This window comes from Syngnathus scovelli, chromosome 20 (assembly GCF_024217435.2).
Source record: "Syngnathus scovelli strain Florida chromosome 20, RoL_Ssco_1.2, whole genome shotgun sequence".
Classification (NCBI taxonomy): Eukaryota; Metazoa; Chordata; class Actinopteri; order Syngnathiformes; family Syngnathidae; genus Syngnathus; species Syngnathus scovelli.
Genome location: NC_090866.1, coordinates 9,389,254 through 9,414,202, shown reverse-complemented (window position 1 = coordinate 9,414,202; position 24,949 = coordinate 9,389,254). Strand labels below are relative to the sequence as shown.

General features: G+C 44.6%; 3 protein-coding genes and 1 long non-coding RNA gene across 7 annotated transcripts; 3 read left to right on the top strand and 1 right to left on the bottom strand.

The window, feature by feature from the left end:
- Positions 1-25: 25 nt before the first annotated feature.
- On the bottom strand, positions 26-6,774 carry znf106b (zinc finger protein 106b). 2 transcript variants are annotated; one of them, XM_049757200.1, is made up of 21 exons: positions 6,616-6,774; positions 6,058-6,161; positions 5,907-5,968; positions 5,570-5,773; positions 4,539-5,495; positions 3,958-4,318; positions 3,826-3,886; positions 3,582-3,736; positions 3,430-3,490; positions 2,623-3,328; positions 2,494-2,543; positions 2,229-2,377; positions 2,031-2,165; positions 1,824-1,940; positions 1,491-1,682; positions 1,319-1,381; positions 1,045-1,164; positions 796-867; positions 656-727; positions 376-522; positions 26-308 (listed from the first exon to the last, which is right to left on the bottom strand). In XM_049757200.1, the coding sequence occupies exons 2-21, from the start codon at positions 6,157-6,159 to the stop codon at positions 252-254; spliced, it is 3,843 nt and encodes a 1,280-aa protein (XP_049613157.1). In that variant the 5' UTR covers positions 6,160-6,161; positions 6,616-6,774; the 3' UTR covers positions 26-251. The 2 variants fall into 2 exon arrangements, with proteins under 2 accessions (XP_049613157.1, XP_049613156.1); XM_049757199.1 differs by having other exon boundaries at positions 6,058-6,164; positions 6,616-6,763.
- Positions 6,775-6,860: 86 nt separating this feature from the next.
- churc1 (churchill domain containing 1) lies at positions 6,861-8,024 on the top strand. Its single transcript, XM_049757282.2, has 4 exons — positions 6,861-7,091; positions 7,216-7,351; positions 7,494-7,564; positions 7,695-8,024. The coding sequence occupies exons 1-4, from the start codon at positions 7,053-7,055 to the stop codon at positions 7,785-7,787; spliced, it is 339 nt and encodes a 112-aa protein (XP_049613239.1). The 5' UTR covers positions 6,861-7,052; the 3' UTR covers positions 7,788-8,024.
- Positions 8,025-11,396: 3,372 nt separating this feature from the next.
- On the top strand, positions 11,397-12,847 carry LOC125990292 (uncharacterized). Its single transcript, XR_007488867.1, has 3 exons — positions 11,397-11,524; positions 12,053-12,157; positions 12,247-12,847. It is a non-coding gene; the product is annotated as an uncharacterized lncRNA (long non-coding RNA).
- A 1,684-nt stretch (positions 12,848-14,531) lies between these two features.
- Positions 14,532-21,809, top strand: mideasa (mitotic deacetylase associated SANT domain protein a). 3 transcript variants are annotated; one of them, XM_049757210.2, is made up of 13 exons: positions 14,532-15,088; positions 15,440-16,909; positions 17,771-17,986; positions 18,082-18,424; positions 18,501-18,567; positions 18,640-18,782; positions 18,873-18,976; positions 19,156-19,231; positions 19,499-19,587; positions 19,660-19,803; positions 20,096-20,200; positions 20,683-20,849; positions 20,926-21,809. In XM_049757210.2, exons 2-13 carry the CDS (start codon positions 15,599-15,601, stop codon positions 21,185-21,187), a joined length of 3,027 nt encoding a protein of 1,008 aa, XP_049613167.1. In that variant the 5' UTR covers positions 14,532-15,088; positions 15,440-15,598; the 3' UTR covers positions 21,188-21,809. The 3 variants fall into 3 exon arrangements, with proteins under 3 accessions (XP_049613167.1, XP_049613168.1, XP_049613166.1); XM_049757211.2 differs by having other exon boundaries at positions 14,533-15,088; positions 17,771-17,965; positions 20,093-20,200; XM_049757209.2 differs by having other exon boundaries at positions 14,533-15,088; positions 20,093-20,200.
- The last annotated feature ends 3,140 nt before the right edge of the window (positions 21,810-24,949 follow it).

Below are 24,949 nucleotides of genomic sequence, written 5' to 3'. Positions count from 1 at the left end.
ATTTCATAATGATGTACTAGAACTATTTCATTTTTGTCCTGTTTATTTCTAGAAATGAGCTGTTATTCTGAACACGTTATTTGAACACATTAAAACAAAATCAAGATGATTTTTAAGAAAAAAAAAAAGACCCTAAAGATTTACTTGAATAATAGAATAACAAATAATATTTCACGACATGTGTTCAACTGGAAGTACGAATGACGTGACCGCACGAGAACAGGAAATGGCGGAAAAACAACGGCACCTCCTCATGACTCCACCTTACTGTCCACATCCACGTGATTTTGCATATGTCCAGGAACCTCCTGCAGATAAAACCGTAAATAATATGAATAGAGTAATTACAAATTACAATCCAAGATATTAAATTACCTCCTTGACTGCCTGCTGTGTGGGAAAAAACTTGCTGCATCCTCTCCAGCGACAATTGACCACCTCCAGTTTGGGATTGGTGTGGTCTCTGGTGAGATGCTGGAGAAGGTGCTCGGCCATGCCAAAAATCAGACAGCAATTTTGCCACTGCCATGAACACAAAAAAAAAAAAATGGAAAAGAATCAATACTGTACTTCGTTGCAGGGTTGTGAGAGGGCAAAATAAATAAATAAAAATGCTTCTTGTCCAAGGTTTAAGATCCTTCAAGGAGGTTCTTACCCAGCAGCGGTAATTCTTCATCAGGTTGAGTTTGACAGCTTGAACGCTTCCGTCGTAACAACCCGTGTAGATCTGAATGAAATGACGGAGTGAAGCGACGGTGGATCGGTTCCAATCGGCCATCTTTCGAGTCCACTTACCACGCTCTTGTGCACGGCCATGCACATCACCATATCATTGTGGCCGCCGTACACCTGCAAGCGGTCGTGGGTCTGGAAAGCAACACAAATAGAATCGATGGAGAAGATGCAGCAATATGGCAAGCACAAAGAAATGTAGATGGCAGCTGATGGAAAACACCATGATTCCACAAGATGGCGCTAAAGTATTAATTATAGTCAGTCTACAACACAGACCTCTCTGCACACATATTAATAAATATTTTCTACCTGCAGCTCGTAAACACGGATCAGCTTGTCCAGACAGCTGGTCACCATCACCTTCCCCAAGATGACGATTGACGTGACGGCGTGACCGTGTCCCTTGTAGATCCGGATCAACTGACCCGTCTACGTGGACAGAAAACTAATTAGCTACTGATTAATGCAAATGACAAATTTGCTCTTCATACCATCGCCATTATTTATAATTAATGACATTTATGTGGAAATGTTTAATGATTGCAATAATCATAGATGATGTCACCATGTCACTTCTACTTACATGGATGTTGTGAGCATGAACAGAGGTGTCGCTGGAGCCACTGAACACCAAGTCGTTTACCACCTCGGAAAAAAAACCCAAACATGAAAAGTGAATCCTCTTGTCCAAAGTCAACTTTGATCACAAGCAGCATAGTAAATGGAGATCATTTTCAATTGTCCCGTCCCCTCACCTTCATACAGAGAACAGTCTTGGTATGGCCTTCCAGTGAGCGCAGCAGCAAACCGCTCTTGGCGTCTCGTACGCTGATGGTGCTGTCGTAGGAGCCGACCAGCAGCACCCGCCGGGCGCCTTCCTGCGACGTGCCCAAGCAGCTTACCCCTCGAGGCCCGTGACATTCAAACACATCCATCGGTTTGGAAGTCTACGTTTGAGATGATTAGAAAAAAAGGAGTGGATATAGAAACACAAAGTTGTTGACTTGGCAAGACTGACCAAGCTTTCAGGATCTCGCTCCATTCCATATGGCAGAAAGGAAATAAAAAAAAAGAAAAAATCAGTTTACCTTTAAATCAAAGGTGGCCACTGACCCATTGGCAAGACCAGCAAACACAGTGTTCCAAGCCATATGCATACACAGCACTCTGTCCGCCAGTGAGATGGTCTCCAGACACTTCTTCGTCTGGTGGCAAAGGGGGGAGGGGGGGGCACAGCAATCTACTTTTTCCATCTTCAAACGTGTCAAATGATGGCCTCTCCTAATGTTCCCTACCTTTATGCTGGAGATGCGAATCGTCAAGTCGCTGGAGCCAGTGTAGAGTCTGGCTGGCGTGTTTGGAGAAGCGGCGACCAGCAGGCAGTTGATTCTGTTTTTGTGGCCCTCAAACACTCCGAGGCATTCCAGGGTCTACAGCGAGGAATTTTGAAACAATTACGAGACTGGATCTGTAAAATATTTGTTGTAACGTACCTGCAGGCTGTAAGCCCGCGCTGTCATGTCCGCTGAGCACGTGTACAAGACGCCGTCGTGGACTTGCAGACCGTGAACAGCCTCCGTGTGGTTCAAAAAGGATCCCAAGGCTGACTCCGTCCCGTCTTCACCGACCATCTCAACAGCCTCTGAAATAAGATTGAAGCAACAGAATCAAGCGTGCTTAAAAAAAACAAAAAAAAACTATATAGTATAGTAGTTTAATTTACTTTATCACACAATACTTCACAAGAAACGTACTCACCTGGTGGAGGAGTGTCTTCCCTTTCCGACGGAACAGGGCTTGCCGCTTTCCTAAGCAAAGTTGAAAATAATATTTAAAAAATGAGCCAGGCGTTAATATATCGGTTTAAAAAAAAAGAGGCAAGCTCACATCTTAAACGGGGTCTGCTGAATAGTCTGAGTGCTTGTAGTACTGCACTCCATGTTAACGGATTTGGAAGGCAGCTCTTGAGGAGCTGGTGCCGTTGAAGACATCTCAGGTGAGTCTTCATTCTCTGATTCGTCAAGGTTGATGATCACCATTTTAGGCTCCATCACTTCCACCGAGTCAGCGTTCTTATCGCTATCTAAAGTCTTCACGTGGTTTCCTTGCACAGGTTCTATGGCGAGAGGTTCCTCGATATTTTCATTCTTCACATCGATGATGACAACTTCCTTTTTCGAGATGCTTTCGGTTTGCTCAGTCACGCCGACGAGCTTCGCTTGCTTCTTCTGCGTGCAGAGCAAATTGGCTGGGTTGAGTGGATTTGGATCATCGGCCTTGGTTTGGGTCTTCGGAGCGGGAGAAGCCACAGCGGGTAACGAAGTGGGAGGTGGGGAGAGCGTTTGGTCACTTGGTTGTCTCGGGGGGGGCGGGATCATGGCTTCTTGCTTGATGGTTGTCATGGTGGGTTTTGTAGCGGGCAAGGTCGGTTGAGGCTGATTGATGACAGAACTTTGGTGGATGTTGGTCGGACTGTGAGGGAGAAGGACCCTCGAGGAAGATGCCGAGGTTGGATCCGGATGAACGACATCCGTAGGTGATGCTGCTGAGGTTGTGGCGACCTGTTCAACATTGGAGCTTCCGGAATACACTTCTGGAAAATATAATAGGGAAAAGAGCCAATTTATATACTCCTTGGGCATTTCTACTTTCTGCAAAGTGTTTTAAAAAATGATTTTGACTCAAGTACAATACCTTGCATGCTCTGCAGTATTTCAATGCGCTTGGCTCTCAGGCCGTCCACCTCTGCAGTGCACTAAAAGAGCAGGAATGAAGAAAGGCATTGAGAACTTTGCCCTCAAGGTTTTATTTTTATCTTATTTTTTTTAAAGTACAGCTTTTGGTACCTGCTGCCTTAACAACATGAGCCTTCGTACTTCAGTGTAGGCCGCCTGTAAGGCATTTCGGGCGAGTACCAAAGACTTGTCGACATCCTGCAGCGATTGACTCAGCTCTTCTTCTCGGAGTGACATCGCCAAAAGTTTGTCCATTGGGTCCTGGTCTATAAAGAGATGTTTTTGCCAACGCTTGGAATTAGTATTTAGCAACGGGATTATTAATCGTTGAAGCGCATGTAATATTTGGGATTACCATTGTTTAATTTAAATTTCCTCCGTTTTACAACAACCTCCACATCAGGGACGTCGTTATCCTGCAGAAACACACAGAAACTTTCGTTAGCCTCCAAAGTTAGCTCACCGCTTCACTAAAACAAAAACTCACTTGTAGATGTTGGCGTTTCCTCTTGTTGGTGTCAGGATTTTCATGCTCAGCTTGCACCTTCACCGAGGTTGACGCCGTTGTCGGACCACAGGAGTTGTCCAGTGTGAAAGACCCCCCCTCCTCAGGCGCTCCTGTCGTTGAACGAGTCTCTCCCTGAGACGTGCTCGCTGTCGCGTCGCGGGTAGGAAGTGGTGTCGAAGTGAGACATGATGGAGGATGAGCGGGAAGAGAAGGAGGAAGGGGCATGTGTGCGTTGGAGAGCGACTCCCAGTGGAAGCCCTCTGAGAGGATCAGGTCTTCGTCGACACCCAGATCAAAAGTAGTTTTGCTCGGTTGAGAGTTTACCGACTCGATTCCAGACCTTAAGGCAAACACAAGATGGTCATTCATTAGGTCCCCTCGTGTGGTTCTGGGATTTTTGTTCACCGTTCTTGTGATCATTTTGACCCCACAGGGTGAGATCTTGTGTGGAGCATCAGCTCGAGGCTGTTATTGACCAAATACTTATTTCCCACCATAAGTTGCAAATACGTAAATTCTTTAAAAATCAGACAATCTGATTTTCTGGATGAAGCTCTTACCTTGACATCCTTTCTTTCCTCTTCTGCTTCCAGCTTTGCTTAAACTTGGGCCTGGTTACAGCGGGAGCCTTAGGAGTCAACTTTGGGGTCACCTTTCTCAAAATGTCCTCTGCTGACCTTTGATCGGCCGCTGCTTTGTGAGCGATCCGAACCTTCGCTTTGGAGCCGAGCTGCTGATGGTTTTGAACGCTGGCTGAGGGTCCAGGAGTGTTCTGATCAGCTGCGACGTTGTTCTGTGGGCCGCTTTTGGCAGCCTGAGCGGCATCGTCGCTTTGTTTCGCTGCCTCCTTTTCGAGGGTCTCCAGCGAGGAGCAAAGCTCAGACAGCTGTGCGTCCGCCTCGCCGCTTTGCTTTCTGGCTTCACGATCCGCCCTGCAGGGCTCGCGCATACCCATCGCTCGTCGAAGTTCTCGAAGCATGGTGCTGACGTTCATGCCTTGGATGATGACTGGCTTCGGTTGCAAGTTAGATGCGCTCGCGGTTTGCTTCGGTCCAGACGGACTCTCATCCTTGTTGAAGATGACGCTTCCTCGATCGGGGAGCCGATCGCTGGTGAAGTCGTCCAGCTCGGCACGCTGGTACGTGTAATGGCTAAAATGGGCCGTCGAGGACCATGAGGGCTGCGGCTCGGTGCCGAATGTTTCATCATATAGGGGGCCGCAAAATCTGGCAGCTCGGGGCGGATTCCTTCGCAGTTTGTACAGGTTTTTGTGGACGGGGCCAGTGTAGTTGCCTTTCTGCTGATGCCCCGGCGCCTGCTGTTTGAACGTATTTGGACCTTGATGCACCTTTTTCAGTCCACTGGCTGCCTGTTTCTGACCAGCATGGGTTTGGCCAGCTTGTTTCTGGCCAGCTTGTTTCTGGCCAGCTTGTTTCTGGCCAGCTTGTTTCTGGCCAGGCTGGTTCTTGGATGCAAGTTTTCGATTCTTTTTCTTCTGCTTTTGGTGCTCTTTTTTCCTGCAAAGTAAAGAGGGACATGCATTCTGAGTACTTAGAGCAAAACAGAAAAAACTAACCGGTTAAAACCGTACCTCCCCTTCTTTAGTTCCTTGTTTCTCTTGAGGATCCCCTTGATTGTTTCTTGGTTGAGAGTCTTGTAAAGTGAAATGGGTTGTACGTTTTGCCTTATGATCTTCTTTAAATTGGCTTGATGTTGAGGCATGGCGATGTGCTGGGCGTATTTTTCAAGAACCATGGAGGACAGCTCACATGCCTGGCAATCGTGACACGGAACTCTGTGGGGGGGAAAAATGATACCCGTGAAATCAGACAATTCTTAACCCTCCTTTTGTTTTTACTGCAGGTTTGAACGGTCCAACCACACAACAGGACCTCCTTCAGGTCCAGCAGAGGCTGGACTTTACTTACTTGCCCAGCACTGTGTCCAGCTCTCTGTGGTGTGCCAGGCTATGCATGTGCTCATGCTTATTCTAGTGCCACACAAAAACACAGATCCAATCACTCGTCAATTACAGTACAAAACAACATAACCTTTAATAAACAAAAAATGGATACTTACATGTTTCGTAAGCATCTCTCGACACAAAATGCAGTAATTACTTTTTGGCTTCTTCTTTTTCGTTGGCTGGCAATTGTTGTGCATATTTTGCGGAGTTGCCATGTCTGCTAAAGAAAACATAAATTAAGAAACATCAGTACAGTTCTTCTGATCAATTAAATAGGGGCAGGACTATTGGTGACATTACACACGTAGTCAAACTTACCTATTCTCAAGGCATATTAGACTGACAAAGAGATTAGGCCAGTAAGGGAATATATATTTTTATAATGTAAATATCACCGTTATAATGAAATGAAACGCGTCCGCTACACGTGGAGGTGTAAGGCTGGCTGAGCGACTGAACACGGGACGATAATTTGAGAAATTCTGCTGCAAATCTACAACCAATATCGAATTGTAACTCAATACGTAACAAAAACAATTTTAAAAAAAATAAGTGAATACGCTAGCTGTGTAATCAACAGCCGACATTTCTCTAAGTGTATATACATTCTTCTGGAATAAACAGCTCCAAGTACAGGGAATAAAAGAAGACACTCAAACGATTACACTCACCGGGATATTTTATCTACTTTCAAAGATGTTAATAGAGGACACAAATAAAATTTTACATGAAGGTTCACATGGTCACAAGCTTACATTGCCGTGAGGCCGCCATGTTTGTGACGTCACCCTAACCCCACCCACAGGCAAAACAGCCAATCTCTTTGCCCACATTAAAATAATACATATTACACATTAAAAGAAATAAATTTCAAATTCTGAAATTATCTAACAAGAGTGACTTTATTTGTGCATGTGTGTGTTTTGTCAGAAGAATATTCCGGAAATTTCAACGTAGAAGTTGTAGTTCGTTACTTCCTGTATCCAGTGCTGTATGGTGCTATGCTAAGCTAGCAGGCTGTCCTTATTTACGGAAGACGCAGTGCTTGAAATTAAAGTCTTTTCAAAGACTGCGCATTATTATTTTTTATTATTTTTAAAAAAAGAAAATGTGCAACGGCTGTGTGCAAAAAGAATACCCCGATCGGGTACGTTAAAATTATGTTATTAACACTAGCGTAGCATCTTTGAATCAGTAATGGACGCTAACATCTTTATTCGCATGTTTACAATATTAACTTTGATCAAACTTTTTTTTTGGTTTCTGCTTAGGGAAGCACTTGTCTGGAGAATGGTTCTTACCTTATGAACTACCTGGGCTGTGCCAAATGTCATCACAGGGACTTCGTGTTGATCTGTAATAAAGACACAGAGGATGATGATGGAGAGGAACTTGTGACTTATGACCGTAAATTGTTTTGATCAATTTGAATACTTCTTTATTCCGATGCCGTTAATCTATTTCCCTTGATGCTTTGTTTCCATCATCTTATAATGCTCACAAAATGTTTCATCTCTCATCATTTAAGAAAACATTGTTTTTCTTCTAGATGTCTGTAAAAACTGTGACCATGTCATCGCCAGGCATGAATATACATTCTCTGTTGTTGATGAATATCAAGTAAGTGGGAAAACATAATGAGGTAACCAGTGTTATGTCCTTAGTCCTTCTCCAAGAATTCATAAAACAGATTAATGTGTTAAAATTTGCATCATACCCTTATTGTAATCTATTACTTTGTGTCACTCAGGAGTACACGATGCTTTGCATGCTGTGCGGAAAGGCAGAAGACTCCATCAGCGTGTTGCCAGATGACCCCCGACAGACTGCCTCTCTTTTCTAGATCCCATACTCCAGATTAATACAAGACTCTAACTGGATTGGCATAAAAAAAAAAATCATAAAACTTGCAACAAACATGCTGATGACTTCGAGGTTGCAATCATTTGGACAAACATACATTTTTAAGTCAAGTATGTTGCTATATACCAACTTTTATAACCATGTCTCGATCACTGCACTGTAAATAGACATTCAGACATTCATGAATGTTTGAAATAAAATATTGACATATGTACAATGTGTTATTTGTAAATTGTTTTGCTCTATAGAATCAAAGCCAAACAAGTTTTGCTTGTGGATGTATTTTCATGATCAAAAGCAGCTCGGTAAAAATACAGAAATGTATGCTGGTTTACAAATGAGTAAAAAAAAAACAAATAAAATGACTCATGCACATTTACAATACTGAAGAATCAAGTGTGCTTATAAATACATTATAATATGCTGATGCGGAGCTATTTGTGGTAACTACCGAATTAAAATGGCTTTGCTGATTGATATTCTGGAACCTTCAAAGCGGAACACAATTTGTTGACTTGTAAAGTGCTTCAATTTCAATGAATTCAATTTCAAACCATCACACATGGTTATCGAACTTTTCCTTGCTACAAAAAAAGCCAAAGAAAAAGCAATCAAATATTTATCCATTGGCAACTTAGTAAGCTGATATGAGCCTGAGTTAAACTTTGTTGATTCCACAGTCATTTTTCATTTTAGCTAAAATAGAGATTATTTGAGTGTTCTTTTTTTTCTAGCATGACAATTTAAAGATCTAAATTTAGTGTATTCTACTAAATAGATGCGCTTCTTTATACACAGGCTATATACATGGACAAAACATGCTACTGGTTTTAGGGTTGCAACCAGTGGGCAGAAATATATCCAGTTGGCTCCACGTTGTAGTGTTTAGCGTGGCAATTTCAAATTTGGATTGAAAAAAAAGAGGACGTGAGCGCTCACTTTGAATTTTGCAAACATTCCTGAAGTGTTACGCACATAATGGCTTCATTTAAGCTAATGTAGCAAATAAATACATTTTTTTACAGTACACATTCTCTTGAGCTCATACTGTATTTACACATGCGATTGAGATCGATTGTTTCCGTTAATCATCGTTTCAGTTTCCTTGAGCCTTTATACTCCTCAATCAAACCTTTGCCTAGAGAGCGGGGGACCAACGGACTCTGGCCGGACAACCTCGCTTGCAGGGGGCCGCGTCGAGGAGGAGGCGTAGATGGGGAGCGGCTACGTCCTGGAGGTGGCGCCCTGCTGTCGCGGGGCTCCTGGCGGGACGGAGAGCAACTCAATGAGCGCTGAAGGTTGGGGGAGGCGCAAGGGCGGGGTGGAGGTGGGCTGACGAGCCGGCCGCCGCGGCCGCGGTCTTGCGTCGACTGGTTCTGACTGGACAAGGAATCGGCGTCGCTGGTGCTGCTGGCGCGTACTCGCAACCGCCGCCGCCTCGAAAGAGATTTAATTACATGAGATGATCATCCTCAAGGAGCGCTAATTCCTTCCTAAATTGTGTCCTACCTGTGGTCGGCACACGCGCCTGATGTCGGTTTCCCGGGAGGTGGGCGAGGCACGAGTCTGCCGCTTAGCTGCTCGGGAACAAAGGTGGCGCTCATGGGTCGTGGAATCTTACTTTTACCGCCCGATGACGAGGACAGAGAAAGAGGGTCTTCCCCTCCGCAGTCCGACTTGGAGCCTCGCTCCGAGGAGAGACGTTCCCGCGGGAGGGTGACCTGCAGGTTTTCGCAGGAAAGCGACGGGGAAGGGGAGTGGGTGGGCGAGCTGGGGACAGGGCTGCTCCAGCGGTTTTTCCTGTCCCGGTGCCGGTTCCTGCACGGAGAATCCGGAGGAGTGCCGGAGTCTCGTATTGGAATGCGGCTCAATTTTGGCGAGCAAGGGGAGTCTTTAGGCCTTAAAGAGGCGAGGAGCGAACAGATGGCTTGAGCCTGCTGGTTCAGCTCTGACGAGCAGTCGGGCAGACCCGAATCGCTCTCTGGGTCTTTAGCTAGTGGAGCAGTCGAACCCTTCAGCGGGCTTGATGACGGAGTCAAATCCGTCTTCCCTCCATCCTTCGGTTGTGCGGGAGCTTCATCGGATTTGTTCGACGGAGCTTCAAGGGGTATCGTGTCACTCTTTTCGAGCACAGGGGACTGCGGCGTGCCACTGGAGGACTGAAAACGACTTGGTGATTAGAGGCATGAATAAAAAAATTACAAGTGGCATTAGCAAGAGTAACTCTAGTTGAAGCTGATCCACACAAAAAACTGCTTGAACATGCCTACCTGATCCATGTGGTGTCGTCCCATGATGACCGAGGGCATTTGCCCCAGCATCCCCGGCAGCCTCCTGTGGCCAAGTAACCATGACCCGACGGAACAGTGTGACAAAACAGGACTGACTACTACAGCTGGGCCCTCCTGCGGCGGATGGTTCTCGCCGTCAGCAGGATTAGGGGTGGCTGCTTTGTCCTCGCGCTGGGCTTCGGCCAAAGGCTTGACGGCTCCGGAATTGGCGCCTTGCTCCATTTCCAGCACCACCCACTCCTGGGAGTCTCCCTCTTGGATGACAGGACTGAAGTTGACTGCGACAAAACCGCTGCTGACCGCGCCTTCTTCTGGGTCTGCCGTACCCGTGCCGGAATGATCGTCGGATAAAACTTTCTCGCCGATGTTTGAAAGACATGGAGGTGTTTTGCCTCGACTAAAAAAAAAAACAAAAAAACAGTTCAAGTTTGTTTTAAATGTGCGGGAGCGATCGAAGCACTAACCAGGACTCAAGGAAGCGCTCAAGAGTCGGCTTGGGTTCGGGCGCAAGTCTTCTTTCAAACGCCAAACTCTGACTGTGACGCATCTTTCGGAGCAGCGGCATAGCCCGGTCCAAGTGCATGGTCTCGGATCGTACCCGCCTTGGAGAACTATGCGCCGAGCCGGCAGGGCTTTGGTTGCCCTGGTTCTGACTATGCTCTTCCTCAGTCACCACCTGGGAAAAAAAGATAGCAGTTCAAACATCACAACTGTGTGGCGGGCGAGAGAATCCCGGCACGGCGCAAATCTGACCTTCCTAATCATCGGCTCGACATGATTCTGGGTTTGAATGCGGTTCATTTCGTCCCATATGCCTCTGGCGGGAACGGACGCAGGGGTGACAGGAGGGGGGCAGTTGTCAGCGTCGCTGAAGCGCTCTCCGAGCATGAGGACATCTTCCGTGTTCTCCCTCTGCAACTCCACTGGCAGCACTGATGCATTGGCCATGCTTTAGAAAGAGATAGAATGAGAAGGTCACCCAGGAGCTCATTTGCAAAACCTTTTTTTTTTAAAACCGCCAACTGGTTCTACCGTTGAGGGAAAAAAAAATCTGTCGGCATAACTACAGCATGACTGTGCATGTATATTTTTAGTCCATGTGTACCCCATGTGAGCTGGCGTGAGGCGGGTGAGCTCCTGGCCAGTGGGTGGTGCCACCGCAGTTGTCAGCATGTCCTCCGAGTCGCATTTCTCCCAATCGTAGGGATCGTTGTGCAGCACGTTGTGGCTTTTCATAGCACGGTCAAACAGTGACATCAGCAGCTGTCACGGGAGGGGTGGGGGGTGGAGGGGGGGGGGGCAAACACAGGTGTCAGCATTTTTGTCAGTCGGTAGAGGACCAAACGTGAAAAGCCAACCTCATAGTCTGGTTTAGTGTAGTAGTCCAGACTGAGGATGTGATCCAGGAATGTGCTAAACTCCAACGGTAAGTGATTAAGCATGAGGCGGTGGTCGTATGCTTCTTTTAGATTTCCTACTTGTTCCTGTTGGAGAGGAAGGTATATAAATATAATTGATATTTGATCATTGATAGTAGTTCCTACTATTTTAGTTACATGCTGTACCTTGTCTTTAAATTTTCTCCATGGGAGCTGACCGGACATGAATTCCACCAACATGTAGAAGAGGGACCATAGATCGTCATGACGACCAATTTCCTGCAGAGTAAAAAAAAAAAAAAAAAAAAGAACGTGACAACAATGCATACAGCCTAACACAATTAATCGATAAGTGATATTCAAATACACGCACATGTTGTATTTTGGGGGGAATGTCGTCAACTCAAACAATCAATTATTCACCTTATTTTTATGAGTATTGATTGAAGCATATCGCACAGTTCCTCTGAAGCCGGCCACAGATCGAGGCTGGAAGTGAAAAAAAATATAGTTAGAGGCTTTTGTGTGTCACCAGATGAAAATACTTGGTTCTCAAGTTTTGAGATTACTTACAGGACGAAGTTCTTGAGTGGAGGTCATGTACTGTCGGGCCAAACCAAAGTCCAGCATGTAGCAGCACCTGCAAGTACTTGCTAGTCTTCCCATCGCAAAGTTAGCCTGTGAGTGACCATAACAGAAAGTTCAAATATGAAAATATATTGACTACTTCGAGCGACTGTCGTCTTACTGGTTTAATGTCACGGTGCAGGAAGCCCACTGAGTGGATGTTTTCGATGCTTTGTAAAATCTGCTTGCCGAGCCGCAGAGTCGTCGAGACTGAGAATGTACCACGGATCCTGCTCCTCCGTAGATCTGCCAAGTTCCTCCCCTTTTGGACATATTACAATTATTATTGACCCATTTTAAAACAAAAATGACACTGGATGTTTATGTAACAGGTGTCAGTAAATAATAACAGATCATTAGCTGCGTTACAAGTCATTGGTTAATGTTAAGATGGTTAACATGACCTATAAAATTAAAGGAACATCGTAAAAAGCTTACCTGGAGTTCCATCACCACGTAGTTGAATCGCTCGTTTCGACCAGCGCTGACAAAGCGACACACATTATCCTTGCCTGTCAATAAATAATCAAAAATAAGAAAATGTAATACACAGATGTGAACTATCGGTTCTTGAGTCAGTAATTAGTCAGAGTCAAAAAGTCATATTGTATTTAATTATTGATCCAGATATCACGTTTCATAGAAATAAGGTAGAGCTGCTAACTTACAATTGATCATGCAATATTTCAATGATCAACACGTTCCTAATTTTCAATTGATCAACAAACACTTGCAAGTTTTTATTTGCGTGGCAAACCTTGCAGCTTCCTCAACACGGCCGCCTCTGTCCTCTGCACCGGTTTGGGGTGTGTGGCAGACTCCACCTTCATGGCAAGCGTGGCCTGGCTCACGAGGTCCAAGACCTCGTAGACCTCCCCGAAGCCGCCTCCACCTATCTTTCTCACCTGCAGAGCAATTTTACATGATGGTCACTTTGGGGGGTGACCCAATAAAGTGCACCTTGTGTCGAAATAATCTTATTTTTGTGAAATCTTACCACTCTCCATCTGTCTCGGACCACATCTGCCGTTGACAGGATGTCTATATGTTCTCCACTCATGGTGAGTGCTCTCTGCTGCAGTCACAAGCTGACATCAGTGGCACCAGCCCATCACTGCAAAGAATTTATTCACGATTAAACCACACCACCTGAAATCGTGACTTGCGATAGGTAAGGTGAAAATACCTTCATGTCACCAATTTGTGTATTTTAAAGTGGGAGAGGTTAATTTCATTGTGCGTGACATTCAAATCGGGAGGTAGCCAGAGGTTAGCAACTAGCTTTAGCTGATTTTAACCGGTAACCACAGCTTAATAATGAAAAGATAAGGGGGGTAACTAGGGATGGGATAGCTGCAAGGCAGCAAAAATTCGAGGTGGTGCTCAATGCTAACTAGCATGTTTACTCCGCGGTGGCTAAGCAGCGAGCCCCCCCGCTACTCCCGTCCCTGCGTTACCTCGCTCGGATGCACTGGTGAGACTCCGGGAAAGAGCCTCCATGGTTGACTTCTTGACAGCAACGTCATTCCTATAGTTCCTTTATCTTGCGGATGAAGGCCCGGTGATGGTAGGCATTCTGAAAAACGTGAGCTAAGCTAGCCAGTTGAATTATGTCCACAGCCGCTGCCTACATCGGCAACGGTGACGTCATAAAAGCTCCCGAATGAGCCGCAGAATCACCATGGCAACCGTTAACCCCGCCCCGTGGCCGATACAACACGATCACATTGGCATGAAAAAATGAAATTGCCTAAAATAGCCAAGTCAAACAGTTGGTGGATTTTCAGGTTGAAGATTTATAAAGGTTATATTCATGAAAACGTCTGAATTTTAGAATTTTATAGAAACAAATTAAAGGGAAGATGTACGTTCGGTTTTGCGTACCACTGTTCCCCGGTGCGTAAACACACAATTTAAACCTTGCTGCACACTATCAAATAAAATTGTCACAAAATGTATAAATTGAAATAATTATCTCGTCTCAGTATAAATACAAATTTACTCAGTGTGAAAGCTTGGCTTGTGTTTGTAATTTATGTAATCTCATGGAAGATTGTTGAATTTTTCAGAATTCTTTTTTTTTTTGTAGCTGTCATTCCTAAATGAGATCAATCTAAAGATTTTTTTTGTTGGAAATAAGTCATTAGACATTTTTACAACTGCTCACTTGATTTATACAGAATATTTTATTTTTTTAAATTTATGACGTCCCTTTTAATTTGATTATAATTAAATCACTTTTTACTTATAAAAAGAAAAATATAAGTGAGAATGAAAACATTTGTGTGCAATATTTATTTTATTGATTGATTAACCAATTACTGTATTTTTAGTATTCCGCTTGCAATTGACCCAAATATTGACGCAGCTTCGAGCTGAGCGGGTCAACAAAACGAGCATACACAAATGTAGTGGTGGGCGGGGCTCAGGCAGCAGGTTGGAAAACAGGATAAGCTCTGATCTGTAAAGTGGGTGAGGCGCTGTGCTGCGTTCGTTCCATTTTTTTTTTTTTTTAGTGTGCACCACTTTCTGTCCGTTTGCACACTTTTGCAACTAACATTTTGCGCGTAATGTTGCGCGACTTCGGATCAACAGCGCACTTTTATTGCGCGACGTTCCGATGTACGGAAATCGCAGCGTTTCTACACGCTGTCGCGGCGCGAGACTAAAAGTCGGTCAAGCGGAGAAGAAAAGTTGCAGAAGCGTTTTTCAGGAAAAGCGCAATTTCGCGAATACAATGTGGAACATTGTAACTGCGGCGTGAATCGCCCTTTGCAGCACGTCGCTTTCGATTATTCAGTCAACTCCCCTTTCGCCATGTTTGCGGGCTTGGAAACTCGGGGTGAAAGTTAAGAGAGAGAGAGCGAGAGAGAGAGTTATGACATTTGTGGCGCACAATCCCTTCATGGATCTGCATGACTTTGATCGCCACCAAATGGATTCTTCCGGGCCGCCAATGGAAAACCAACTGTGTCATTCATAAGGTATTGCATTTTACATGGTGGCTTGTGTTGCATAATCGCCCCAGTGCTTCCAGTGCTTCCTTATTGCAGTTTTTTTTTTTTAAACAGCTACCAGCGGCTGTAAGCTCGATTGCACGATCATCTTCATTTCCTGTATTTCTAGTTCGGCCAAATAGCAGCTATGCTCTCCAAGGTCCTTCTTTCTGCTGACTGAATCAAAATAATCATTTTTAACCCGACATAAACATGACCTAATGTTTTGGTTGTTGACTTTTAAGCGTGCTTGCTCTTTGACCTTTATGCCTGGGCCTCCATTTTCCTATTTACTTTATGTTTTCGTCCAGAGGTAAATAAAGTCTCCTGTTTTTAAAGGTGCTGCAACCTAAAGAGGATGTGAAGAACAGGCTTGAAACTTGAACTGAGATAATACGTTTCCTATTGGATTCATATTACCTTCCACATGCCAGCTGTACTCAAAAGCGCAGGAAGTAAAAGCACACTACGAGACCTGGACACCGAGATCTTCTCGACATGAGTCTTCCTCCTCAAATGAGTACTGACAAGAGCAGCAAGCATCCGGCAGTGGCGACCATGAAAGAGCCCTTGCAGCATTCGGGGGAGGCTTACTACGGACTGGGTCCTCCATCTTTGGAGTCGATCCAGAGTGACTCTGCCGGCAGCTCTGGTGTGTACAACCCAGAGAAAGGACCTCAGGTTCTGCCATCCTATCAGCAAGCCGCCCCGGTAAAGTGGGTGCACCAGGACTCCTTACAAGCTCCCGGCTGGCCTCAGGAAGCTCCTGGGCCAGGGTGGAGTCAGAACTTCGGGCCTTATATGAGCAGCGTGAACACCCGGGGGCAGATGGCGTTCCACAAGGTCGTCCATGACCCTCTTCAGATGGGCAGCGACAATCAGCAGGTTTACAGAGATCCCACTCGGGCTCCGGCTCAGAGAGGGTTGGAGTGGGAGCAGCATGCCATGCAGCAGGCCCAGCTGCAAGCATATCAGCAGAAAGGTGTGGAGCTGCAGGGTGCGGCCCACGTGCCAGCTCATAACACCCAGGGCTCCATGCTGCAGCCTTTCCAGACGACGTTCAACAAGCAGCAGTTCCCGCAGGGGTACTACTCGGTTTTCCAAGGCGGGAAAGGACTGCAGGGGTTGCCTTATGGCGAGCAGCCGAAAATGCAACAACAGCAGCAGCAGCTGCTTCATCACATGCAGCAGCAACAGCAGTTACAACAACAACAGCAGCAGCAACAATTACAGAAACAGCATCAACTTCAGCTGCAACTTCATCAGCAGCAGCAGATGCAGCAGCAACAAATGCAGCAGATGCAGCAACAGTACCACCAACGACAACAACTGCACGAGCGACAACAACAAATGCACAAAATGCAGCAGCAGCAAGCACAAAACATCCCACAGCAAGACACACAACCCCCCGATTTCGTCACCTATCAGCCTCCGGAACCCCGTCCGCTTGACACCGCGCCAAAAAAACAAGCGGCGCCGATAGCGGAGCCTCCGAAGGAGCTCCAACCTGAGCCGGAACCCTCAGAGGCAACGCCGGCCACCTTGAGACGCTCACGCCGACTTTCCAGAGACGGGCAATCCCCATTGGCGCCGCCTTCGGTCAACATGTGGCCTCAAGCAGCTAAGGAAACCGCCCAGAATGGAGTCGCTGTTCCACGAACAGGGGACGCCCCGGCCAACACGGGGGGAGTCATCCAGAGCACCCGGAGGAAAAGAAGGGCGTCCAAGGAGATCAACTTGGAGACTCTGGCCCAGAAGGCGTCTGAGATGCCCTCCATGCCTGAATCGCTGTCTGCGTGCAAAACTGAGGTTAAAAAAAACAAAAAAAATCCTTCCATACATTTATTCAGTTTGAAAGACATGCTTAACTGAAGGCTCTAAAATCGAGTTTAGTTAAAAACCCATTCTTACAAATTTATGTGGAAAGTTTGCTCGACACGCAGTTTAGTGCAACAAAAGACAAGATGCAGTTGTTTTTTTTTAAAGAGGAAGAACTCCCGATTTCGCTGTCGAACTTCCCCCAAGTCTTTCAACATCCCTTTCTTGACTTTTGTTTACGTTTGAATTTTGCCGTCTTCGATTCTTCTCAGCTCGCTGAACATCTAGAATAGCGCTCGTATTGTACACAAACTGAACACAACATTCGGTATAATCGAATTCGGTTTATCGAATGGTAGCTAATTATGCTCCGAAATAATTTACTGGACTATTACGACTATATTGAGCTTAATGAGAAAAACAAATTGACTCTATTTTAAGTCTTCGTAAATTTTATATTGGGTTTCTTTAGATGGTGCAAAGGGGTCCACTTAAACGTGTTGTGTTGCAACCGAGCCTTGTGTTGACATTGCCGCTTGTGTTTCGCACCTTCCCCGACTCGCCACAATCGCACTCCACGTCGACTGGGTGCAGCCGTACGATTTCCGAGGAGTGCAAGTCATCGTGGCGCTGCGCACGAGTGTGTGCAGCGGCAGCTGCATGTCTGCACACCTCCACATTCCTCAGGCTCTCGCTCAGTCATTGAGAAGTCCGAGGGAGGGGCCGAGCTGAACGCCCTTGTTGCCAAGAGCACATTAAAATGTTTGCCGGTCACGATTTATTTATTTATAATGGAAATCAAATGACTTCTCGTTGGATTACAAATCATTTGCATAATTTGTTCCGCGACAGGGAGATGTTCCTCGAGGAAAACCCGCCAACATGGTTCCTTTAATCATGCCCGTGTCGGTGCCGGTGCACAGGAGTCTGCCGCCGGGTCAGGGCGGGTCGGCACACGGACGAGCGGGCCAGCCTGAGCGACCCTCCGCGACCTCTGACTGCAAACCGTCCGTCATCGTGGCTTGTCGCAGATCTCTCCGAAACTCGGTGACAGACAACTTTGAGCAGGTTCCTTCATGGAGGATTTAGCTTTAGCTTTTTTGGAACTTGAATTCATTTTGAGACCAAATCCTGAAGTTGGTTTTTCTCCTTCCTCAATTTAGGATGGAGAGAATGATCCCAGATTGGACGAGGAGGGAAAAAACAAACAAAAGAGAAGACCCCGACCGGAGCCTCTCATCATTCCTCCACCCAGACCTTCCACGTTGATCCCAGCGTCCGTCTACTCCAGTATCAGCGCTTACCAAAGCAACCTTCGCTCTCCCATCCGCTTACCGGACAACCCTCTCGCCTTGCCCCCCTACACCCCCCCGCCCATCCTATCTCCCGTGCGAGAAGGCTCAGGACTCTACTTCTCCACGTTCCTCACCAACTTTGCCGTGAGCAACCAAATCCTCCCGCCGCCCGTCACACCCAAGACGGTCAGCAGAAGCCTCCTACGCTCCAGTAAGTCCTCCAGAATAAACCGGATGTCAAATAAATGTCGGAGCTTTGTTTAATTTCAATTTTTTTTTTTCTTCAGCAAGTTCAGACATCACACCGCCCGTTCTGCCCTTGATCACAGACGCCACGCCTGTTAGCCTCGAGCCGTAAGCTGGATAAAAGTAAAACCTTGAGGTGGCCACCATCTCCTCCCTCACATTGTTTCCGTTTGTGTGCAGGCGCATCAACATCGGACAGCAGTACCAAGCGGAAATTCCCGAGTTGCGACACCAACCTTTGGCTCAATTGGACCCGCACAAGGCGGACTTGGTTTGGCTTCCTTTGCACGACGGCCATCTTAAACACACGGAACCCGATAGCGGTTCGTAGCTCTCCTCGGACATTGATTTTTACTGGATTTCCATCTGCCCACTCACCGATCCTCCTCTTCCTCCTCCTCATTTTTTTTTAGTGGACAATCTGATGAACATGGCTTGCTCCAGTGTGCTCAGCGGAGGAGGAACCAACCAGGAGCTGGCTCTGCATTGTTTACATGAAAGTGGAGGAGATTGCATGGTCAGTACATGATTTATCAATTGTATGTAAAAAAAAATGAAAAATGAAGGAAGATAACAATTTGAACCGTTACGATTAATTATTTTCATTCCATATCTCGGAAACAACTGCAGGATGAATTAATGGGGCTGCATTATAAAAAATATTTTGTATTTTTCTGCATTGATATGTATTTTTAGGAGACCCTCAGACGTTTACTTCATCAGGAACCAATCTTCCATGAAGGTCATCACCTGGCTGATTATCACTACTCAGGTTAGTTGTGTGATCCAATACTAGAATTAAAGTTAGGCCTCATAAAATAACGCTAACTCATGCCAGCTAATGTCTTCAGGCGTTGCAACTGATTTCAAACTTTTTAGTTTCACTTCAACATTTAAGCCACGCCCACAAGCGCCCATATAAGGGTGGAATCCAATGTTGGAAGTAGCAAGCCAGGCCCTCGTGTTTTGTTTCACAGCTAAACACGAGTTACTCCTTTTACATGTTGACGATAACTTCCTTTTTGCGATTTCCTCGTAGGTTCCGATCACTGGAGTGCGGAAGAAAAACATTACTTCAATAAAGGGATGTCTGCCTACAGCAAGGACTTCATCTTGGTGCAGAAACTGGTACGCCTCTTCACTTCTGCTCAGGCAAGATGCCGTCTGCAGAGAGTTGTCATGTTTTTTTTTCCTTTTCAGGTGCAAACCAAGACGGTGGCTCAGTGTGTTGAGTTTTACTACTCGTACAAAAAGCAGGTGAAGATTGCACGTAATGGGATTTTAACCTACGGCCCTTCCGACTCGCCGACGGAGAAATACACGGAGGCTGTAGTGGACGTTAAGGTAAGAGGTGGCTTCGTTTTGGATGTCACTCATGAAATATATACACTCCAATGGGCCACAATTTGTGAATGTACCCCTCCCCCCTTCCATTACATCCCCACAAGATTGCATAATTCCCATGCTCAATTTCTAATTTGGAAAATATTCCAGAAATTCTTCCGTTTTAGCTTCGCATGGAATTCCCCGCCCCATTGCAAGCCTAGTCAGGAATATTTGCTGCAACTTTCTTCATACGGCCCAAAATGAGACGTTTGAAAAATGTTTTTTCCACGACTTGATGATTCCTCAGCAGTCGAAACCGAGCCACCTACAAATGGACGACAAGACGGAGCTTTCTCGTGAGCAGGAAACGAATCAGCAAGTGATGGTGGCTCACTCACTACAAACACACGACTATGTGAGTGCTTAATCCATAGCGCGAATTTGTCTTTGATTAATTACCGTATTTTTCGGACTATAAGGCGCACCTAAAAGCCGACCTTATAGTCCGGTGCGCCTTATATATGGACCAAATTCCTAAATTTAAACTGGCCCGAAGCATTGTGTCATGAAACCAATCATAAGTGGCCCGCTGAAGACTATGAATCATGAATCAAAAAGACTATGGCTCATTATTTTGTGATTATAAAGTCATTTGTTGTGTCTGAAGTTGAAATAAAAGAGATAAAATGGAGAATGATTTGGATTAAAAATCGGACATGGTGCGCCTTATAGTCTGGTGCGCCTTATATAAGGACAAAGTTTTAAAATAGGCCATTCATTGAAGGTGCGCCTTATAGTCCGGTGCGCCTTAAGTCCGGAAAATACGGTAATGTCATTAATTCATGTAAAATGTGCAGTCTTCTCTGCAATAAATAACAAACCGACTTGTTCTCCAAGGCGGGTAGCGCGCTGCTGGTCAAAGAGCCAGAGAACATCGTCAAGGATGCTGCCTACACATCAGCTCCTCACAAGCCTCGGAGTGACTCGGCAGCAAAAAAGGCCAAGGTGCCAGTAAAGCCCACGCAAGATCCTGACGCAGTATTTCCATGCAAGAAGTGTGGCAGGTACGACCTTGTGGATGATTGAAAAATAAAGCACTTGTGTTTTTAAGTGTACTCCATGTTCCAACTGTTGCATCAGGGTGTTCAACAAAGTGAAGAGCCGCAGCGCCCACATGAAGAGCCATGCCGAGCAAGAGAAAAAAGCTGCAGCTTTGCGCCAAAGGGCGGCGGAGGAGCAAGCGGCAGCGGCCGCCGCACAAGCTCGCAAGGAGGCTCTGCTAGCCGTAGCGGCGGCGGCATCTCACCGAGGCGGGAACGGAATGGAGAGCCAGGAGGAACTGAGCTCACAGGAGGACTCATCGGAGGGGGACGAGGACAACAATGACAAGGACTGGCGCTGAGATTTTGGATTTCGGACGAGAAGATCAACAAGAGCTGAATAAGCACAAGTCTTCCTGTGGAACTCTTGCACTCCCCATCCTGGTTGATAAAAGACGGTTTGTATGCATCAACCAGGCCGGCACTCCATATTTTCACATATTTGTATCATTTTAAATAATATAAATGACTATTTTTGTCTAAATGCACTTCTGCAGTACGCTTTTGCCAATGATGCCTTTTTACAGTACTGTATATTCTTTATTTAATTAACTTTTTATTTGGGGGGGGAGATCAAACACCAGGCATTTATAGGATTGGGATTTTTTTTTTTTTTCCTGGGTTGGTTTGTATTGATCTGAACAAAACCAATGTTTATAGTTCGTTTTAATTCAAATGAGCCCATGGCTTGTTTTCAAAACAGTTTACTGCGTGTTAAAATGCTGCGTTGAATGTTGCTGATTCTATTTTAAGTTTGGTTTTTTTAAATAACCTTTAAAAGTTATATGTTAAAAAAAAAGTTATATAAAGTTTTTTCCATATTTATGCGTTTTGTAACGATTTTGGTAGTGGAAAAAAAAGTATTCTGTCAGATGCAATATAACTTGTGAATTATAATTAAAAAATGTTGAGAACAAAAAAAAAGGTGGTGGTATTTCACATTCCGGTCACTAGATGGCAGCAGAGGATTTTATTCTAAGGAGACTGCAATACAGGGTACATCCAGCAAGATTGTCCACATGAGGGCGCTCTCTACCCTTCCCTGCATTCATTCAGCAGATATGACAATTTATAATATATCAAATTTAGAAAGTCACTCATTTAAGTGCTGACTAACTCCTGTCATGCATTGGAGTATGCAAATTTGAATTTAATCCGTTTGGAGCTCCTTTTTATTTACAATATACCAAATTACTGCTTGTTGTGAAGTGAGTTGAGTTCACTGCCACAATGTTTGCAGGTTATGGAGGAGAGTACAGAAGGTCACGTGCATGGATGAAACGTCAGCCCAGTGTGAGGTTGATGCAAGACTGATTGGAGGTCCTCCCATGTCAGGGTCGAGGTAAGACTAATAAATGTCAAAGTTAGGATTATTTATCTTTAAATGCTCAGTGATTGTTTTCAGGATGTGAGCCTGCAGGACGGTGACATTCTTGTGAGTACGTCATCTTTAGCTATCAGGTTGAAAATATTGCTTTTATGAATATGAATACGACCGAAGATAATCTCCATTGGGAAATATCGTGGTTCGGCTGCAGCTCACCCGCGACCATAAGTGGTATAGAAAATGGCTGGATGGAAATGTTATGGTCTTCAATAACCACATATTTGTTTAGAACTTTGTAAAGATGGAATGTTTGAAGTAGCTGGAGGTTCAATTTGGAATCCTTCCAAGTATCCTGGATGGAGAGGCCCTAATCAGTCCATGTAATGACTTTGGAGGCCATATCAGTGACAAAGCACTAAAACTCAATGTCATCTCCACGCTGACCCCTGCTGACCCCTCGACTAGCGACACCTATCGCTTGATTGCTTATCCGTCCATCATGTTGATGCTGTGCATTTAAAAAAAAAAAAAAAAAAAAAAGCAGACGCCATCCTTATTTGCTGGCTAACTTAATGGAATTAAAGCCTCCACCCCGCCCCCCTTTCTATCTGAGTTTTAGCCAGTGTCAGCAGCGGTTCCTCTTTCACGCTTGTTCAAATAGCCCTTCTTTGATTGCATCCATCGCTGATGCTGACATGTTTTCGAAGATTTCACTCTCGGTTCGATTTACCGGAACGTTTAAAAGGAGACATTGTTTTTTTTTTTTCCACACAATTTCAGTCTGACAAGTTTTCATTCAAATATGCCAATGATAAATTGCAATTGAAGAAAAAAAATCGAAATAAATAATTATCTCTGGCAACCTTCAATCAAATTCATTTTTTTTTTTTTTTTTTTTGCGAGACTGACAAATCAACGTGCTCCACTGACCTCAGTTAATTTACATTAAGTCTATCAGCTTGTTTCTATTTGCAAGGAGGATGTTTCTCTCAAAGCCCTGAGCCAACATTCTTTTTATGATCTCACCGTGATCCATCATCAGATGGGATGGATCTTGAAAGTCCCATCCGTCAAAAAATCATCAACGAGCAGCGGCCCTCTTCTCCGATGGGAAGGTGATGTAGTGCTTCGGATACCATAACACATGCTTTCACTTTTCCGCTCCTTTTTTTTTCTTTTTACTGTAAAAATCCATTTTTTAATCTAATTTCACCTCATTAAAATATTTTATCCATGCATCTTGTTTCCATCCAAATTTACAAGACCCCATCTTTCCTCATTCAACGTAATAACCAATTAATTGTGTTTTTAAATATCCATCTGCTAGGATAAAACTCATAAAATTTCTGAAATTACGACAATTTCTTTGTTTTTGACTCTCGCCTGTGCCCAAATGAAGACACATTGGCATAAATCGTCTTGGGTTATCGTGCGCTTCCATCAATCGTGCCATTTTGCGCTGATGCAAAGTAATCAATATGAGAATGATCGTCTCCCAAAGAGTACACAAAAAGCTGTTAGTCGAGTTTGCTGGCAACAATTTATGCCCTGTGTCTTATTACACAATCGGCTTACATAAATATGCTGAGATGACACATTCCTTCTCTTAGAACTACTTTTTAGATTCTGACCTTGTCTTTATTTGTTCAATTGAAGAGAGTATAAAGTGAGGATTGGTCCAATTGACTTTTTATTATGTGTGTATTGTCGGTAAAAGCACTAAGATGTTTTAAAGTATTAGAACAGGGGTGTCAAACTCGATTCGATTCGATTCGATTCTTTTGGAGGGCCATTATGACTGTCAGCTCAAATAAATGAACGAGCACCTCATATTATATACAGTAAAAGCTACAAAACAAACTGACAAATAATTCGCTTTCAAATCAGACGAGTAAAAACTGGTCAATTATATATATAAAAAAAGATATTAAAAGTGAAGACAATTTACAATTCTAGTAATGACACACGAATTTGTCTTCGCGGGCCACATAAAATGATATGGCGGGCCGTATCTGGCCCCCGGGCCTCGAGTTTGACACCTGTAGAAGGTACATAGTCACTATTAGGATTTTGAATGAATGCTTAAACGGCTTTCCATAATAAAGCAAAGTAAGTTAGCTAGAACAAGCCAACTTTTAAATAAACCCACATTAATCTTCTTAAATTCTAACTCATTGTCCAGATGAATTATTCCCAAGGTCATCTCAATGACCAAACACAGTCATCGTTTTAACCAGTGGTGGCCAATTAGTCATTGAGTAATGTCTTTGGCTCTTAGTCTCACATCGGCCAGTTTAATGTCCATTAAAAAAAAAAAAAAGCTGTGCAAGACTCTGTCAAGCTCATACTTGGCAATGTTATGGTTGAAGCAACCTTGAGGTGGAGGAGGAGGAGAGTCAGTGGTGTCCTTACTTTGCTGCAGTTATTAATTTTAATCGCTGTGATTTCTTTTTTTAGGATGTCGTCATAGCGCCAATATTATGACATCGTGACATGAACCTTTCAAGAGAATCGAAATAAACCTTTATAAAAAGTTTGGATTATTTACAGAGCTTCTTGTATGCACTAGTTGCCCGCACCATCATCGTCCATTAAGTTCATGATTGATGATTTCCATCAGTCTGTATTGATTGTTGAAATTTTCTTAGGTGAGGCGCAGTGAAGACAAATGGCCACTAGGGTAAAACTGCAACGTGAGATGAAAACCTACAGTGCATAAAAGCCATAACACAAATTG